This window comes from Delphinus delphis, chromosome X, assembly GCF_949987515.2.
Source record: "Delphinus delphis chromosome X, mDelDel1.2, whole genome shotgun sequence".
NCBI lineage: Eukaryota > Metazoa > Chordata > Mammalia > Artiodactyla > Delphinidae > Delphinus > Delphinus delphis.
The window spans coordinates 85950477-85969784 of record NC_082704.1 but is presented as its reverse complement, the minus strand read 5'-3'; the positions used below and the strand labels follow the sequence as shown (position 1 = coordinate 85969784).

The 19308-nt window shown below is 51.5% G+C and overlaps 3 protein-coding genes across 4 annotated transcripts in view; 1 reads left to right on the top strand and 2 right to left on the bottom strand.

The window, feature by feature from the left end:
* SYN1 (synapsin I) overlaps nt 1–9724 on the bottom strand; it is a 43799-nt gene extending 34075 nt beyond the window's left edge. For both annotated transcript variants that reach the window (XM_060002435.1, XM_060002436.1), the window contains exon 1: nt 9211–9724. In XM_060002435.1, coding sequence (XP_059858418.1) covers nt 9211–9587 — 377 coding nt within the window. In that variant the 5' untranslated portion in view covers nt 9588–9724. The remainder of the gene's footprint in view (nt 1–9210) is intronic.
* ZNF157 (zinc finger protein 157) overlaps nt 1–19308 on the top strand; it is a 505987-nt gene that overhangs the window by 230123 nt on the left and 256556 nt on the right. The gene's annotated exons all lie outside the window — the stretch shown is intronic.
* Nucleotides 13800–19166, bottom strand: CFP (complement factor properdin). The gene is made up of 9 exons (XM_060001775.1): nt 19080–19166; nt 18846–18996; nt 17488–17663; nt 16845–17015; nt 16516–16707; nt 16152–16325; nt 15709–15900; nt 15438–15549; nt 13800–14022 (listed from the first exon to the last, which is right to left on the bottom strand). Exons 1-9 carry the CDS (start codon nt 19153–19155, stop codon nt 13872–13874), a joined length of 1395 nt encoding a protein of 464 aa, XP_059857758.1. The 5' UTR covers nt 19156–19166; the 3' UTR covers nt 13800–13871.

Genomic DNA, 19308 nt, shown 5'->3' with positions numbered 1-19308 from the left:
AGGGAACTTCCTTGGCCAAGGTTATACTTACGTACTGGCAGCCCATGGCTGATATGTGGTCTATGAGTGAGTACAAAGGCCAGCCTCTTTGCCTCAATATAGGCTGACTCTGAAGGACCATCCTAGCTCTAGAGCTCCCCCTTAGGATCAGCTGAGGCCTTGGATGCAACCGCATTGGGGACCCACTTCTCCCTCTGCTCAACCTTGCCCTCCTTACAGGTGCTGATTCCAAAGGCACTCCCCGATAAGCCTGTGCGTGCAATTCTCTGTCTCAAAATCTGTTTTCAGAGACCCCAATCTAAAACAGTGGGCCAGAGAAGTCAAACTACAAAGAAGACTCTACTGCCTTTCTGGAGCCGGGCCACCCAGCAGCCAGCAGGCAATAACGAAGCATCATTTGTGGGGGTGGAGCACAATAGTCCCTGATGTGCTGTAGCAACACAAAGCGCCCTGTGACATGTCTGCGCTGTGGTGCAAGCAGGATGCCACTTGAACCATATGATCTGGCAAACCCTATGATACTGGAGATGTCTGTAGTGAGAAAAGATGCAGTGTGGAGTTGATTCTCCTGAGTGGGAGAATTATAGTGCAGGCCTATGGGGTTTTGAAGCAGAAGTAACTTTAACGGATGGTGGACTGTAATGAGATACTAGTGGAAGGGAATGCACTAGCTGGTGAAATATTCCTGGTACTAGAGAGGTGTGAGGGAAATGGTAACCAGACTTGGGTGACTATTCGCTAAACACCCTTGATTAGCTGAAGAAAGATATGACATGCTCAGTGTGAATAATCACCAATTCAAAGCAAAATGTAAAAGGCAGAAGACCTCCTTGGCTGTACTTAAGGAAACCCCAATGTTCTGCAACCAGAGGGCAGACAGAGGAGAAGATCAGACTTAGGACTTAACTGTAAGTGTAGTCGAACTTCAGAGAAGGTTGAATTCTCAGGCCCAGTACATCTCCTATGCCATGCTCAGGGCCCTAAAAGGACAGGAGTGGAGCCCTGAGATTGTGATGGGGATATCTGGGAAGATGCGTGTAACACCTTGAACTTACAGATTCACCTGAACCCACTGGGTCTGCTGGAGTAGCCCATTCCTTGTTAGAATACAGAAACTTCCCTTTGCTTGACAATAATGCAGAGGCCTCAAACGAAGCATGTGTCTTATAAAACAATTCTTACCCCTTTCAGAATCAACTTCCCTTCCCCTCTCGGCAACCAGATCAACAAACAGGGTCAAATCCTAGCACAACCTGACTGGAGAGGTTCTAAGCTTGCAAAGGAAGGAAAGGAATGATACACAGAAGCTGAAGAATCTGGCTAACATGTATCAGCAGGAGCTAGGAAAGCATGCCTGGGACTGGATGCTGAGGACAGTGGACCAAGGGAGTGAAGCATGAACTTGGAGCACTCTCCCAGGACACAGAACTTAAAACCGTGGCAACGACTCCAGGAAATGTTGCTGATACAATTTTGGATGACTTGTGGTAGCTTGGAAAAAACAGTGGCCCACACCAAGTGAAGCAGAAATACCAGACTTCCATGGCAGATTGTGGAGGAAAGGATCAAAGGGCTCAGAGGAGCAGATGTGTTAGAGTAGATACACTACTTAAGTCTGGAAGACCAACCAGCTGACTCTATTCTATGGGAGGGCCCAGAGGATATACCCAACTTACAAAGTGAGGAATATGTTGGTGAGAGTGGCACCAGCCATGTTGAGAAGCACAGTGGACATAAGGTCATAAATGAAGTCCTGGCCCAGGTCCTGCTCACAGTGGGTACGTTGGGTCCACAGGTCCACCTAGTGGTCACTTCCCCAGCTCACAAATACATAATTGGAATGGACATATCTGTAGTTTTCAGAACCCCTACACGAGTTCCTTGGCCTGCCGGGGCAGAGCTATGGTAGTGGGGAAGTTCAAATGGATGCCTCGGAAATTATACCCACTTCCCCTGATCAAAACTGTAAATCAAAGACAATATTGTGTCTATCCTAGGGGTGATGGTGGAAATTAGTGCTCCTCTGAAAGAGCTAAAGGACGCAGGGGTGTTAGTCCCATAATATCTCCACTGAATTAACCAGTTTGGGCCCTGAGGAGGCTGGACGGATCCTAAAGAATGTAGACTACTGTGAGCTCAACCAAGTAGTAGCCTTGATTGAAGCTGCTGTACTGGTCATGCTGTCATTGCTGGAGCAAATTAAAGGATCTCAGGTACAGCAGGTGGGCACTGATTTAGTGAATGACTGCTTTTCTATCCTGATCAGAAGAGAGGATCAGAGACATTTCACACTCATATGGGACTGACCACAATATATATTGATGGTCTTGCCATAGGGCTATGTTATCTTTCTCACCCTATGTCATCATATAGTCCAAGAGGACATGGACCACCTGTACATCCCAGAGAATATCACACTGGACTACTATATCGATTACATCATATTGATTGGCCAAGATGAGCAAGAGATGGTTAGCACATTGCCTTGATAAGACACATGCACTCCAGAGGGTGGGAGATAAACCCTGAAAAGACTCAGGGTCCTGCCACATTAGTGCGATTTTTAGGGATTCAGTGGGCCAAGGTATGCCAGGACAGCCCCTCCAAATAATCGCGCAAAGCATTGCATCTTGCACCTTCCACCATGAGGAAGGCCTCTTCAGGTCCAAAGGAGAGGTCTCTTTAGGTTTTGGAGGCAGCGTATTCCACACCTGGAAATGCTGTTCCGATCCATATTTCAGGTGACACGTAAGGCTGCCAGCCCTGAGCAGGTCCAGGCTGTAGTGTGAGCAGTCCTGCCACTCAGGGCATATGATCTGACAGATCCTACAATACTGGATAGTGAGGAAAATGTAGTGTGGAGCTTATGGGATGCCTGAGTGGGAGGCCCCTGGGGTTCTGGAGCAAGGCCATGCCATCTGCAGCAGAGAATTACACCGCTTTTGAGAAACAAATCCTGGTGCAGTACTGGGCCCTGAGAGAGACAGAATGCTTGACCGTGGGCTACCAAGGAACCACGTATCCTGGTGCCTATTATGAGCTGGGTCCTGCCAGGTCCACCAAGTAATGAAGTCAGATGGGCCCAGGAGCCAGGATCGACCCCAGCAGGACCATGCAAGCTGCCTGAGCAAGTAACCCGGATGCCCGTGTCATCCACACTGTTGTGTTAGTGCCTCCCTCAGCTCACTAAGGGAACACCTTACAACCAGCAGATGAAGGAAGAAAAAGCCTAAGCTTGGTTCACAAATGGGTTGGCTTGGTACGTGGGTGGAAGCCAAAAATGGACAGTGACGATGCTATAGCCCCACTCGGAGTGGTCTTGAAAAACAGTGGCAAAGCTCCCAATGGGCAGAGCTTTGGGCTGTGCACCTGGTCATCTATTTTGTGGGGAAAGAGAAGTGACCCAAGATTCGAATACATATTCACTGATGGGCAGTGGTAAATGGCTTGGCTGATTAGACAGAGGCCTTGAATGAACAATATTGGAAGATCAGGAAGAGGAGGTCTGGGACACCGAAATGTGGGTGGACGTACGGGAGTGGAGATGAAACAGAGTGAGGATTGAAGATCTTTGTATTGTGTGTTAACACCCACCAGATAGCATCCACCCTGGAAGTGGCACTAAGCAACCAGGTAGACAGAATGACTCAGCCAAATGACGTCAGCCAGCTTCTAGAATCAGCCAGTGCTGGCAGATGGGCACACGTATGAAGTGGCAAGGGTAACAGAGATAGAGGCAGCATGTGAGGCCTATGGCATTATTGCTGAATGACCAACCTCTGAGCACCAGAGACCAATATTGAGTCCCTGACACAGCACCATCCCTCAAGAAGACCAACCGGCCACTCCATGGCGAACTGACTACACTGGGCTCCTTCCACTCGGGAAAGAGTAATGACTGATTTTGACTGGAATATTCTGTATATGGGTTTGCCCTTCCTGACTACAGGACCTTAGCCAGCATCCCTGTCCAAGGGCTTACATAATATTTGATCCACCAGTATGGGATCCCGCATAACATTGCATCAAACTGAAGGACTCACTTTACAGCAAAGGAGGTGCAAAAGTAAGCCCACGACCATGGAATCAACTGATGACATTATATACCGCACCACCCAGAAGCTGCTGGCCTGATAGAGTGAAAGAACAACCTGGTGTAGCCACAGCTAAGACCTAAGCTTGCAGGTGATACCGTGCAGGAATGGGATACCATCCTCCAAAACACAGTGTACACGCTAAATCTGTTGTTTGTGCTGTGCTCTTTAGAGGTAGAATACACCGGTCTGGGGGCTTGGAGGTGAAAGTAGGAGTGGCCCAGCTTACCATCAATTCCAGTGATCCACTTTTGGAATGTGCGTTTCCTGTTCACTCAGGGTTCTGCAAGGTTAGAGGTCCTGGTTTTCCAAGGGGGAACACTGCTACCAGGGGACACAGCAAGAATCCCATTACCTTCTAAGCCTTGACTGCTACCTGGACACTTCAGGCTTCTCATGCCAACGGAACGGAACACGAGTCACTGTCTTGGCAGGGGCACGTGACCCTAATCATCAGGAGGAGATAGGGCTGCTGTTACACAGTGGGGGCAGGGAGGAACACGTTTGGCCCCCAGGTGATCTGCTTGGGCATCTGTCGGTACTCCTTGCTTAACACTGATGGCAAATGGACGAGTACAGCAGCCACAGCCTGAGGGGATGGGGAGCAAGAGCTCAGGGATCCCTCAAGGATGAGGGAATGGATCACTCACCAGATAAGCCACTGAGACCAAGGAGGGGTGCTAGCCGAGGGTGAGGGGAATCTAGAATGTGAGGTAGAGGAAGGAAACAATGCATCATTTACTTATGCCACATTTATCAACTATGGCAGTGGAGGCTGTAGTTTGTCCAACTAACTGTGCTCTTTCAAGTGTCCCCCAGAAAACAAGATCAATTAGAATCCTGGAAACGCTGTTCCCAGATGGGTGAACTTACTTCTAAAAAGCAAGTGAATCTGAGCAGTCCAGGGGGTAGGCTGTGCGCTCCACCCAGATCTTCACACTCCTCCTTCTTGTCACATCTGTCCCCCAGCTTCTGGGAATACCTGCTGCTGAAGGCTCACAGTGCTGTCCGTCCCTGGGAACTGCCCTCTGCAGCAGGGACTCACCTTCCGCAAGATTATGCCTCCTCCCAGAGGGCAGCCTGCAGCCAATGACTGACTGATGCAGGACTACAAAAGCCTGGCCACCCCATCTCAACTGGGACAACTCTGAAGTGTCATCCCAGCTCCAGAGCTCCCCAGATGATCAGCTGGGACAACTGTTGTGAAGCATCAGAGCTCAGCCTTTCCTTCTGCCAAATCCTGCTTCCCCCACTCCTCCCCTGCAACAGGTGTTATTCCCAAGAGCTCTCTCCGATCAATCTGCACACAAATATCAGAGTCTCAGGGTCTGCTTCCAGGAAAGTCTAAGAAAAGAAGCCACAAGAAGAAATATATAACCCACCATATACATATTTACATAATAACCCATCCTATATATGTAATATATATTATATAAGACATATAATGTACAGAAAATTTAATATAGGATGTCTTATATAACATATTGCATATTATATATTATGTGTTACATTACCTAGAATGTGTATAAATATGCATATATTAGAATGAAAGTTTCAGTAAATAATTACCTTTAGTATTTGCAATGGAGTCTGATATTTCCTATTCTATTCCATTTCATGAAGAAAAACATACACATATATATGTATTATATACTATAAACTCATTATATAACAAATGTATTAGAGAATATACATAATATATATGGTATACATTATTGATTACATTTCTTATTGGAGTAACAGTTTCAGTTTCACTAAATATTAATTGTGCTTACTATGTGCAATATACTCTTACTATTTTCATGTATCAATATTATTATTTATCATAGTTCTACTTTCATTTCATGAAGAAAATGAAATGCTGGTCACAAGCCAAGAGGTGACCCACAGCCGAAAAAACACTGGACTAAATTATCTGTAAAAAGAGGTGACAAGTCTCAACTGAGTCTGCAACTTTAAACCACACAGGACTCAAGACCCAGGAAGGAATGAGAGTGGTGAGGTTTGGTGGGAAAGGCATCAGACTGTACTTAGGTGTACAATCCATTACAGAGTTTGCACAACTCCTCCTTTATTCCAGGCTGAAATCCCTAAGCTTGCGTGGTTCTGAATGTCTGCAAGTTGGTGATGCAGAGGTCTCTGTTCCTCACACTGAACCTGGCGTACACAGGCTCTCTCCCTTTGCCCATCCCACCCCACCTATAGCAGACACTAAATAAATGGTTGCTAGGTTGACTGGAAGAAAAGACTGGAGTGGCTGCTGGGATAAAGGAGGGCTTTTGGGATACAGAAGTGGAAGGGAAGAATTGTTCACAGAATTCAGCAGATGCTCAATAAATGCTCGCTAGACAAGTTAGAAGAAAAAAGTGGAAAACACTGGAGTTGTTTGATGGAACGAAGGAAAAGGCAGCAAAGGACCTGCCTGGAGGGTCGAAGTGAAGAAGGGAAGTCAAAAGGAGGGTGGTTACCAATATACAGCAGGGGCTTCATTAAGGTTTGTTGACTTCAATAGAGCAAATTTAGCCAGGAAGATGGCATCTGTGTGAGTGGGTGTTAGTGAAGGAATTAGAACACGTGTTCAATAAATGCTTTATGGATTGAGGGAGAAGAGAGTGGAGGAGTCTGCTGCAGGGAGAGGAATGTCGTTGTTTGAACGGGACACAGTAAAAGAGTGATAAATGCTTTTTGGATTAATTGGGGGAAAAGGGCAGTTGGGAAGATGGCTACTATGTGGGGGAGGGAACCTAGCCAGAAAATAGTAGGTACACATCATGAGCTTTCGGTTGTGTCGTGTGAAAGGCAGGGTGGAGATTGTCGAAGGGGGAGTTAGGGTTACAGGAGGGGGAGAAGAGGCACTGAATATGGGGTTCTCAGTAGTATACAGTAAGTGTTCATTAAAAGATTGTTGGGGCTGAGTGGAGGAGAAAGTATGGAGAATACAGCTGGTGGTTGGGATTAGAAGGAAAGGGAACTGAGGAGGGTTCATCCTAGTATATAGTAGTGCTTAGTAAATGCCTCCCATACTCTTACACATGGAAAGTATGCAATAAATATCTGTAGAATGAATAAATAGAGAGAGCTCTGAATAGAGCCAAAGGCTTCTGGGTAAGGGCTCCTGGGGAGAGGGGTGACTAACCAGTAAAGAGGTGGTACTCAATAAATTCAGGCTGAAAGAGACCCCTGGAGAGAGAGCTCTTGAGACAAGGGAAGGAACTTCCAAGCTTGGCAAGAGGAAGTTGTGAATGGCTCTTATATAGTAGGTGCTCAGTAAGTGTTTACTGGCTTAAATAGAAAAAAAGGCCCTTTGGGGTATAGACTTAAGATTGGGAGAGGGAATCCTAGCGATACTGAAGGGAGTGGGAAAAGGGTAACCCTTCTAAATTTGGTTCTAGATTTATTGAAGGAAAGGACCCTGGGGAGAGGCTTTATGATTGGCACAGGTTATCCTAGGAGTAAAGAAGGGGAATCTACTTCCTACGCACGACAGGTACTGCATACGTGCTCACTGGACCCACTGGAAGAAAGGCACTTTGGGGAGGAGGTGTGACTATAGAACACACAGAAGGCACTCCATCAATGCTCACAGGAGCTATTAGAAGAAAAGGCCTTTGGGGGAAGGTGATTTAGAATCGAGCACCTGGCAGACAATGACTAAATGCTCACTGGATCCATTAAAAGAAAAGGTCTTTGGGGAAGGGGGTGGCTAGAGATGGGCATATCATCATTGGATCCATTGGAGGAAAAGTCTTTGGGGGAAGGGGAATGGGGATACAGTAACTTGATTTATGTAAGCTTGATTCTCGATTCTTGGGAGGAAAGGCTTTTATGGAGAAGGCACAGAATCAGGCACACAGTGGGTGTGCCACAGATGCTCCAGGAGTGATTTTTTAAAAAGGTCTTTGGAAAGAAAGATTGAAACGGTGCACGCAGTAAGTGCAGATATATGATCACTATTAATTGGAGGCAAAGACCTTTATGGAGAAGGTCTAAGGTTGGGTCATGCAGATGGTGCTCAATATATACAGACTGAAGCCACTGGAGGAAAAGGCATTGGGAAAAGGGTCTGGGGTGAGGTAAACAGCAGGCACTCAATAATTGCTTGCTGAATACAATGAAGGAAAGAGCCTTTAGAGAAGGCTCACACCTTTAGATCAGGCAGTTGATAAATGCTAAGTGGGTCCACCAAAGGAAAGGTCTTTGAAGAAGTAGCTTGAGAACAGGGGATAAGGGAGGCACTCAAATGAATGCTTTCTAGATCCGTTGTAGGAAAAGGATTTGGAGCAGAGAGTCTGAAGATTAGCCCCACACAGAAGGTTCAAAAATGCTCATAGAACTCATTTGAGGAAAATATGTTTGAGGAAGGGGCTTGGGGTGGGGCATACACCAGGCACTTAATACATGCTTCCTAGATCCTTTGGAGAAATAGGCTCTTAGAGAGGGGGACTGAGTTGGGGCACACAGAAGGCATTCAATAAAGGCTCACAGGATCCATTAAAGGCAACGCTTTGGGCGAGAATCTGGGATGGGATACACAGCAGGCACTCAATCAGTGTTTAGTGAATAGTTTAAAAGGTTTTTGAGGTGAGGGCTGGGTTGCGGGCACATAGCGCACTCTGGATACATGCTCACAAGATCAGAGAAGGCCTTAGGGCAAGGACCGAGGGGGACAAGACACATATCAAGCTCTCAACGAATGTTCACAAAATTCACGTAAGCCAAAGGCCTTGAGGAAGGGCTCCCACTGAGGCACACTCCAGGTACTTGATAAATGCTCACAAGATCCATTAGAGGACAAGACCTTTGGGCACGGGTTCGGGGTGCAGGGCACATCGGGCTCTTGATTGCTCACAGGATATACTGAAGTCAAGGCTTTTGGGAAGGAGGCACACAGCAGGCGCCCGATAACTGCTCCCTGTATAGATCTAGAAGGTCTGGGTGGGGGGAGGGGGGAGGCAAGGGCGGGGCACACATGAAGCGCTTCGCATAATAATTTAAAGGAAAAGGGTTTGGGCGAGGGGGCCAGGCACGGGGCACACAAGCGGCGCTCGATAATTGCTCATGATGGAATGATCTGGGGACCCAGAACCGCGGGGGGACGTCCACAGCAGTGGCTTACCAGTCGGTGTGGGGCTCGTCGATTACCAGCAGCACCCTGGCGGCAGCGCCCCCACGGCCTGCGCCCCCAGAGCCGCCGCCCACTTGCTCGCTGAAGGTGGCGGCCGCGGCCGCCGTGGTCTGCTTGACCGCATTGGACAGTGACGAGAAGAAGCCACCGCCCCCAGAGGACCCGGGGCTAGGGGCAGCCGGAGAGGCCACGGGGGCTGCCGATGAGGCCCTCTCAGCAGTGGCGGTCGCAGGACCGGGCGTGGCTCCCGGGCTGGGGGCAGCGGGCGGCGGCGGGGGCGGCTGCGGGCGCTGCAGGTCTGTCATGTACCCATTTGGCAGATTGGCCATGAAGTTGCTGTCCGACAGGCGGCGCCGCAGGTAGTTCATGGCTGCGACGCGGGGCAGGGGGTCCTAGGAGCAGTCTGGTCAGGACCGCGGGGGCGGACCGCGCGGGGCCCAGGAGCACAGCTGTGCTCTCAGGCACGACGCGACTCTTCCGCTGCCCGCTGCAGACTGAGGCAGAGCTGAGTCGCCGCCGCCGCCGCAGCGCGGATGGTCGCGCCCGTGACCCCCTCTTTCGCGCCCCGCGTGGTGCAGTCCGGCTGGGCCGGTGGCGGCGCGGACGCGACCAAGGCGACTGGGAAGGGGAGTTTGCGGAGGAGCGGCGAGTGACGTCAGCGCGCCTTCAGGGCTGGGGTGGCGGTGGCGCGCGCCGGCAGGCGGGGGCGAAGGCACTGTCCGTGGTGCTGAAGGCGTCATTGCGCAAGCGCCACGCCGCATCCTGTCTCCCCTCCCCCGCCTCTGATTGGGGATGCGCAATTTGGGGAGTGGGGGCGGGGTGGGTGTTTGTCCGGAGGGTCCGGGTGGGTGCGTCAGGCATGCCCCCACCCCGCCTCATCCTGGTCTTCACACGCACTCGCACTCACACACAGGACCCTCCGCAGATACTCGGTTTCCAGTGTTGATATTCACCACAGGAGGCATTTGGCGGGGTGGGAAGACCCGGAGACTCAAAAGTAGAGAAATAACCCCCTCACGGCGAGGGTTGGGGGTCACATGCAGTACTCCGCGAGATCAGTTTCCCACGTCCACATAGGCTCAGCTAGGCAGAGAGATGCATGCGGGGGTGGTGTAGACAGCATCAGACAGGGGGACGTGGACACTTGTGGGGAGTACATACGCTTGCGCTGGGCGAGGGGCTGGAGGCATACAGGGAATGCCACATATGTGGAGAAACATAGACACACACAAAAGTAAGGAAACATACGGAGGCATGTGCAGAGAGAGAACACACCGATCTAGGTATCTATACAGACACACAAGCCCAGGGTAACAGTCATGGACATGCATGCATACATGCATGCAAATATGCCTAAACACGCACACAGGCACCACTCGGACACACGGAGACCCAGGGAAACTCACATGAGCATGCACACCGAGACAAAACACACCCACAGACAATCATGGACAAACCTAGATCTCCACACAGGCACATTTCCTGAAGCTCTAGCCTTGATGTGTGTTCACCTCCCCACCTCACCCCCCTACACACACACTTGGCCTATAGGTCCCCATCCGTTTGCCCTGGACACAGTCAAAAACCACGATAATAACCATCTGGCATTGTCAGTGCCCAAGGCCATCTTCCTCTGCACCAGAGAACTTTCCACAGACAGAGGCAGACCCATCCTAGGGTATGCAAACTGTAGGTGCCAAATAGTGTTTGCCACGTGAGCAAATGATCCTTGTAGGTTGGGCAGAGGTGGGCTGTGGAAGCTCCTGTAAGATCCTGACTACAATGAAAACACAAATCCATTTAAAAATAATCATTTGTTGACCGATTGTACCCAACCCTCACTACAATACTATGCGGCGGGTAATATGATTTCCATTTTACAGATGGAATCCACAAACTCCAATTCATTCCCAAAGGGTCATGCTCACTTTGTGATCCATACATTTGTTATTTTCTTTTAAGAATGTGCCAGAAAGAGGTGTCAGTGTGGCTGGAACAAAGTGAGTGAGGGAGATTGTGGCAGGAGATGGGGTCAGAGAGGTTAGCAGGGACCAGATGGAGCAGGGCCTTGTGGGCCCTGGTGAGCGATAATGGTGGACCAAGTGAGGCGGAAGAAGATATGGCAAGAAGTAGGCAGATTTAGAGTCCCTTGTGCCATCAGGATTTTCAAGTGAATCATCCACTTATTCATTTATACATTCTTCATTCATTAAAGCTTTGGCCTGTTTAAACAAGGTCATGGTGTGAGGTCTGGAGTCGGAGAGCCTGGGTTCAAACTGGGCCTCCACTATACTCTTAAGAAAGTAACTTACCGGCCTCTGAAACTTGGCTTCCTCATCTGTAAAAATGATCACCCGACCCAACTCTAAGAGGGTGGGGGTGGGGGAGTGCTGTGACCTCTGCCAGGAATGTCCTTTCCTTCTCTCTCTCAAGGATCATCTTTTGCCTAGGTCTCCAGGAAGTCCCCTCTTCCCTTAGGCTCTCACAGTCCACTGTCTCTGTTCCCTCCTCCATCGCAGCCAGCTTCAGTCCACCTGCAGGCCTCTGCTTTGGCCATTCCTTCCCCCTCTCATGGATACCCTCTCTGGCATCCCATATCCCAGTGTTCCCCAAATGGGGAGCTCTCCGGAAACTGGGTATCTCCCAACATTTTGAAGTATGTGCTCCCCAGTTTTTGCTCAGTAACACAAGCAAACAAGCTCTGCTGGGCCCGTGGTGCCCTCTCTGGGGGATGGGAGCAGCTGCAGGTCTACAGATCTTTCTGGCTCCTCTGGGAGTGAGAAGTTGGGCTCCTTAGGAATCTGTCTCCAGTCTGCCTCTTCCCAGTAGCCCCATTGCCAGGTTCCTAGTACTCATGTCCCCCAGTGTCATTCCCTTTCTCCAGGTGGCTCATTTTCCAGAAATTAATTTTTTTGTAGACTGTTTCGCAGAAGAACGAAGATTCCCCCGACCCCCACCCAAGGAGTGTCTCAACTCCCTGAGGCAGAGGTAAGGCTCCTCTGTACTGGCTTCATCTTCTCCAACAGGAAGGCACATACAGAAGGGGCTCCAAGAATGTGTTTCTTTGTTGTGCATTGGTGAGCAATGACTCTGAAACACACACACTTGACATATGTTCGTAATCAGTATTGTACCCATGTTTATAACTCACACATACATATTCATGCCACTTTAATGAGCATGCACACACACCCACACTCCTATAACTTACACATTGTTATGTGCACACGGTTGTAACTTCACACGCACTCCACATACACTTAATTCCTGCACAGACCCATAGGTCTGCATATCACACATTCACAGAGATATGTGCCTCATAAAGCACACATAGAGCCAAATTTCCACTTTCTTATAAACACATATTTTTCTCATACCCTGGCAGTAGCACCGGAACCCCTCACTTAGGCTCATTCCTTCCAAGATAACCGAATATCCATCGATTTCATCTTCACCCCAATCCATCAGTTGACCCATTTTACACGAGGGAAAATCGACCCAGAGAAGTGAGCGCCCTGACAGACTCCAGGTGTCACAGATTTCCCATCTGAAGCCCCCCACACAGAGGTGCCCCTCCACTCATAGGACAAAGTCCTAAACTCTGCTCCTGACATGGTGTTTCAAAAACGTCCAGCCCACTACCTATCTGTGCCTGTTTCCTCCTTGGTAAAATGAGGATAATAATATTGACCTCATATGTTCATTGTGGATTAAATGAATTCATGCTATGGAAAGTCTTAAAACACTACCAGGCACGCAGCCTGGGTTTGTTCCCTTCACTGTGGAGACACATACGGCTCTGACTCTTCTTCCCCATCCCCCATGATGTCCAGCGCTATTGTTAGTATACAGTAGGCGTTGGTAAGTGTTGAATAAAATGTTCGAATGAAAGGATCACCCATTCTAGTCTGTTCCCTTGCTTAGATGTCCTCCCCTTCTACCAGCCCTCCTCCACCCGATGCCCAGACTTAGCTCTAGTATACAGTAGATGCTAATAAGTGTTGAATGAATGAACAAATGCTAAAGGAATGTGTCTGAGTGTCTTGGGGGGCTCCTCCTGGCAGATGCTGACTCTAGCTTCTCCTTGCCCCTGTCCCAGCTCAAAGCACCTCGTAGGCACTTCCTCGGTCCGCCCCCCGCCTCGCGGGAGCTATTTGTCGCCGCTAATTGCAGCGTTGGAGCTGGGCTGTTGGGAGTGGGTGGGTGCAGGTGTTCCGCTCAGTTGGGCGCCAACCCCTGCCAGGCCTCATTGCCAAATGACGCGGAATCCGCCAGCGGAGGGAGCTTTAGGAGCGGGGAGATGGAAAACAAGCACTCCGACCAATCAGAAAGTGCCTGCCAGGGAGGGTAGCCAATCAGGAAGCCCGTAATTCGTAAATCGGGACTCTGCAGAGGGACGTGCTGGGTGACCCGGGGCACTGCGGGGAAGAGGGGCAGATATCAGGGCTACAGCAGGAACGGACACTCGCCTTCACTCCTGTCACACCGTGGAAAATACTGTTTTCCACCACAGGCCACTGCGACTTTGCCTGTGCTGCGCTCTTTGGCCTAGAAGATGCCATGGCCCCACTCCTGGGGAAGAGACTGGTTTATTGAAGTCTGAGAGGTCAGGGGGTCAGAGTGGAAGAGAGAGATGTTAGAGCTTCTCATCCTCAGGGTTCTTTGCAGGGAGGCACGTGTAGACATGGCCGTTTCTCCTCCACCACCACCTTCTGCCCTTGCAGCACATCACACAATGCCGACGGTTTCCCCCAGAAGGTCACATTCTTCTCACCCTGACCTTCGACCGTGGTAACGGTGGGCCTGGTGCGTTAGGGGCGGGGGATGAAGGCGAGAAGCTCAGGGAAGGCAAGAATGCATTCAACAAACTCTTATTGAGTGCCTACTGTGTGCCCAACACTATTTATTTTTAAGCTGTGAGATATTGGGCAATTTCTTTATCTCCCCTGTACCCCAGTTTTCTTCATCTGAAAAATGGGAATACTTGTAATACCCACCTCACTGGGCTGAGTAAGTATAAATGAGTTGATTCAGGTAAAGTGCTCAGAGTCATGTCGGGTACACAATAAGTGCTCAATAAATGCTGGTAATTATTTGTTGATATGAGCTACCTTCTCTCACCTCTAAAACCTTTTACTTATTTCCCCATTGCCCACTGGAAAAATCCCAAATGCCTTGCCCTGGCATTCAAGCCTTGCTGTTAGGCACAAATCCCTGCCCCCAAGTCAATCTCTAGTTCTCTCTTCCACTTTATTCAAAGCCGCATGTCCAAAATGGTCTTTGCCTGGGTTATCTGTCCCACTAGGCAAGCTCTCCACTCACTCCCATTCCGATTCTCTCCATCAGTCCTTTCTCCATTCATTCCCTCCCTCTGTCAAGCCCTTCATGCCTCCATTCAACACCCCTAACTCATCTTCTGGACCCACTCTACACCCCACACCCAGAGACCAGATGGCAGGCTTTCCACGAGTTGGGAAGAGGCCACTTAATCTAGTAGTTTGATGCATGTGGAAATAGGGAAGGGATAAGTCAGTGTTTTAACCCTCTCCAACACCTGGGCCACCCTGGCCACCTGGAAACACTTCGGGCGGCTGATCACCTGTGTCCAGGACTCTGCTCACACAGTTTTGATGGTGGGAAAGCCTTCCCCAACCCCCTCCTGCCAGGGGAGGCCCAGTCAGCTTCCTGGACCCAGACTGAGGTGGCAGTCCCTTTTCCACACACCAACCATTTCTCAGATGCCTTCTGTCAGGGCCCAGCAGACCTGGATCCCGTGGGGGAATCCATGGGATCTGGGTTCTGTGTGTCTGCAACTGTTGTTACCCAAAAGGCCTTAGAGTGCTTTGGGGCACGGGTGACTGAGGGAATGAGAAAGTGAATGGAGGCATGAGTGACTGAACGAGCAAGTCAAAGCTTGGGTAATTGAGGGGGCAGAGCACATGGACACAGGAAGGACGGAGTGAATGGGAGAATGGCTGAGTGACTGAATGAGTCACTGAAGAGCACGGAGGCTACTGATTCTCCCCTCAACATCCTCTTTCTCAGCTTCTTCTTTAGTTTCTCCCCTCTTCCTACAGCTGGGAGATGGCACTCGGCCAGACAAGGCACCTATGGACCCAGTGGTGGAAGCCCTGGTTGGGGGTGGCCAACTCTCCCACCCTGACTGCTGACATATCAATATCAAGACCCCTTCCAAGGCACACTGCCCCCTCACTCACGAGAAGTCGGGGAGCGTGGCCTTGCAGAGGCGCTGGCGGGTGCGGTTGGGGTTGGGTCCACACGGAGGCATGCACAGCCCCCAGGTACTCCACTCCGACCAGGAGCCTTTCCCTGCCAGGAGGGGAGGGGTTCCCGAGTCAGAATTAGAGGTCTTGGTGGGGTGATGAGAGAGAGGCTGCAGGGACATGCGGTCTGTGGCAGAGAGTCAGAAAGCCCCTGTCCCTGCACGGGCTGCCGCACGCTCACAGCATGGTCTCTGGGGGCACTCACAGAGGCAGCGCTGGATGTTGTAGCAGTGCCGGATATCCTGTTGTTCCCCGCTACATCGCTGTCCATTAAACTTGCGGCCCTTGCAGAGCCTGGAGCGGGTCTGCTGGCCTGGGATCTCCTGGCAGCTGATGTGTTTTATGCTCCGGCGGATGCAGGTGCTCCACTCCCCCCAGAGCTCCCACTCTCCGTTCACTGCAGAGACGGGGGCAGCTGGGCTTGCACCAAAGAAAGGAGCCAGCAAGGGTGTTCAGAGGAAGGAATGGGGGCTGGGAGACGGGGTGGGAATGATCAGATGTGGGAAAGGGGGATCAGAATTGGAACCAAGGCATCGGAGCCAGGAATGGAGGAATTAGAGACAGGAACAAGGTATTAACAGCGGGAACTGGGCAGCAGAGACGGGTGGGGGGCTTAGGCACAGAAATGGTGCATCTTGGGGTACTGACCAGGGCAGTGCACGGCCGTGTTGCAGATGTGGGTCCGGGTGGCATCACCGACACAGAAGGGGCCCCCGTGCTGGGGCACAGGGTGATCACATGTCCGTCGTTCCCGGGTCTGACCCAGGCCGCAGGTCACAGGGCAGGGGCTCACAGCACCCCATGGCCCCCAGCCACCAGCCACTGTTGGGGGAGACAGGAGTGAGGAGAAAGGCCACCTCAATCTCCCCCCTCAGCCCCTAGACCCTTGAGACGGACTGCCCCCAAACGAAGAGCTCCATGGTCACACGGTCTCAGATCGCTGTCCCTTGAAATGGCAGAGCATCTGTGCCTAAATCAAGAGCAGAGTGTCAGAGGCCTCATCCCCGAGTACCTGGGCAGGGTGGCAGGCCGGTGCAGGCCCGCTGCTCAGAGGATGGCCCTGGGCAGGGATTCCCAGGAGGCTGCGTGGAGGGCTCAGGTGCAGAGCATGTGCGGCTTCGTCTCTCCTCAGATGCCTTGGGTCCATTGCGGCAGGTGCCTGAGCAGGGGCCCCAGGGGCCCCAAGCAGCCCAGGCCCCGTGTGCTGTGATGGGGTGGGGGTGGGGAGATGCCAAGTGTGGTCATGCATGCTGAAGTCCTCCCACCCTGGAAGTTCTCTGCTGTAACCCCCAGACCCACCCTGGGTGCCCACATCATTGCTCTGTGGTTGCCCTCACTCACTGGGGCAGACCTGTTCGGTGTCACAGGCCTCTGACTCCTGTGCCTCTCCTGGGCAGTGGCCCCCACACTTGGGGGTGGGGCGATCACATGCTCGACGACGAATCCGGGTCCCTTTAGAGCAGGTGACAGAGCAAGATGCCCAGGGCCCCCAGTCGGACCAACCGCCCATCTCTGTAGGAGAGAAAAGAGGGGGACAAGATGGAGGTGGTGGTGTCATTCAGGGGTCCAGGCTTCCTCATGTATCCCACATCAGCTAATCCTGTGCCCATTGTTTCTGCCACACCTGGCCCACCATCATTGCTCATCTGGACTATTGCAGTAGCCTTCACAGCGGTCCCTTTGCTTCACTACTCACCACATACAGTCTGTCGTCCTGACAGTGAGAGGGATCTGTCACAACTCAAGTCAGATCATGTTTTTCCACCATCACTACATCACTCAGAGTAAAAGCCAACATCCTCACTGTGGCCCACAGGGATAAGTCCCCCTCTGACCTCACCTGCCACCACTCTCCTTCAGCCACGCCAGCCTCCTCCTCGACCTCACAAACATGAAGCACACTCCCACCCTCAGGGCTTCTGCCCTGATAGTTCCCAGTGCCGGGTAACTGACAGCGCTCGCCCGCCTTGCTGCTCCTTCTCACCAGGACAGCACGGCTTGTCCTCACACGCCTGCAGCTGCCACTGGAGGGTCCCAGGCTCCACCTTCTGGGGGCATTGCCCGCCCCAGCCTATGCAGCGCCGGTGCCGCAGCTGGGAGCCCTCCGTGCAGGTCACTGAGCAGGGGGCCCACTCGGACCACGGTGACCATTGTGGGAGCCTGCAGAGAGAAGCACATGTCCCATCCTGGCACGCTCTGACAAGGATGGTGTATGGGACCACAGAGGGTGGGTAGGCACAGACAGGGGTGCGGGATAAACGTATGTGGAATGGAGTGATGAGAGTATCTACCTCTTCGTGATGTTGGGGAGGAGGTGGGCACACAGCAAATACTTAAATATCATTTACCTTCATGATCAGGAACCTGGAGTTACCCTTTGAAGTCCCCCAAGGACAGTGCCAGGCACGCAGTAAACAAGTACAAGGACTAAGGGCCCAGAACTGCTGTCAGAAGCCTACCAGGCCACAGCCATGCACGGTAGCAGGCAAACAGGAAGTGCATAATAAATAGGAGCCATCATCCCAATGAGCTCAGAGACCCCATCAGAAATACCCCAGGTCCAAGCCCCTGCACGGCATAATGCTAGACAGATGGGACCTGTTGACAACCAGGAGCCCAGAGCTGCCTTCAAAAATCCCCAAGCTCCCCATCCCCATGGTGTACCTGGGATATATACAGTAAAGAGTTAGAAAATATGTCTGACATACAGAGAGGGCTCAGTACACGTAAGCTGGCATCACGATTAGGAGACTAGAGTTACCCTCAGAAATCCTCTGGCTACCCCCAACCTCTGCAATGCATCTGGTATGCTGGAAGTGCTCAATGAATATGAAGTGTCGTTATAATTAGGGAGCTGCAGCTGCCCTCAGAATTGCCCAAACTCTCCCCCTCCAGCAATGTGTCTGTATACAGTAAATGCTCCGTATGAGCTGTCATCACCATCTGGGGACTTGAGCTACCTTCAGAAATACCTGAGCTGCACCCCACCCACAATGCTTCTGGTATGCAGGAAGCGCTCAATACATGTAAGCCATGGCAGTTCTCAACTCGGGATGATTTTTACCTGTCTGGAGACATTTTAGTTGTTGCAAGTTGCTACTGGCATCTAGTGGGAGGTCAGGGATGCTACAAAACATCCTGCAACGCACAGGTCAGCCCTCACAACAAAGAATTTTCTGGCCCCAAATGTCAACAGAGCCAAGGCTGAGAGACCCGGAGCCATGGTCACGATCAGGGCCTTGGAGCCACGCTTGAGAATCTCCGAGAAGGCCAGAGCCCAAGTTCTGGGTCGCCCTGCAGACAGTCCTTTCTGCCCCCCTCAAACCCCAGACTCCCCCTAACCTGCACGCCATACAGAGCTTGCTGCCGAGCTCCTGGAAGGCGTAGTCAGCATTGAGACAGCAGTCTTCCGTGCTGACACCTCCCCCAAGGAGGCCCTTGCACTTGCCCGTGGATTCTTCATACTGGGTGAAGCAGAGTACAGGGTCTGAGCCTGTAACGGGTTGGGGGAGCACGGTCAGGAGTGTGGGAGGGCCCAGGCACCCCTGGGGGCCAGCTGGGCCCCCACCCACTCACCTGTGGCTGGCAGGGTGAGCAACAGCAGCGGCAGCGGTAGCAGCAGTAACCGATGGGCCTGCGCTCGGGTGGGCATGTTGGGCACTGTACTCCTGCAGCCCCGCCAGAAAGGAGGTCCGGCTTTATGTGGGCTTATCTGATCCTAGAGTCAGTGGGAAAGAGGAACCAGGGGCAGGAGGAACTAGGAGGGTGAAGGGCAGTGGTGGTGATGGGGGGTGGCGGGGAGGGG

Excerpts from the sequence above, each read along its gene's own strand:
- CFP (XM_060001775.1), bottom strand. The coding sequence starts at position 19,155 with ATGCCCACCCGAGCGCAGGCCCATCGGTTACTGCTGCTACCGCTGCCG. Across the intron at positions 18,997-19,079 it reads GCTCACCCTGCCAGCCACAG|GCTCAGACCCTGTACTCTGC; the intron begins GTGAGTGGGTGG and ends AACCCGTTACAG. Across the intron at positions 17,016-17,487 it reads GGACAAGCCGTGCTGTCCTG|AGATGGGCGGTTGGTCCGAC; the intron begins GTGAGAAGGAGC and ends TCTCTCCTACAG.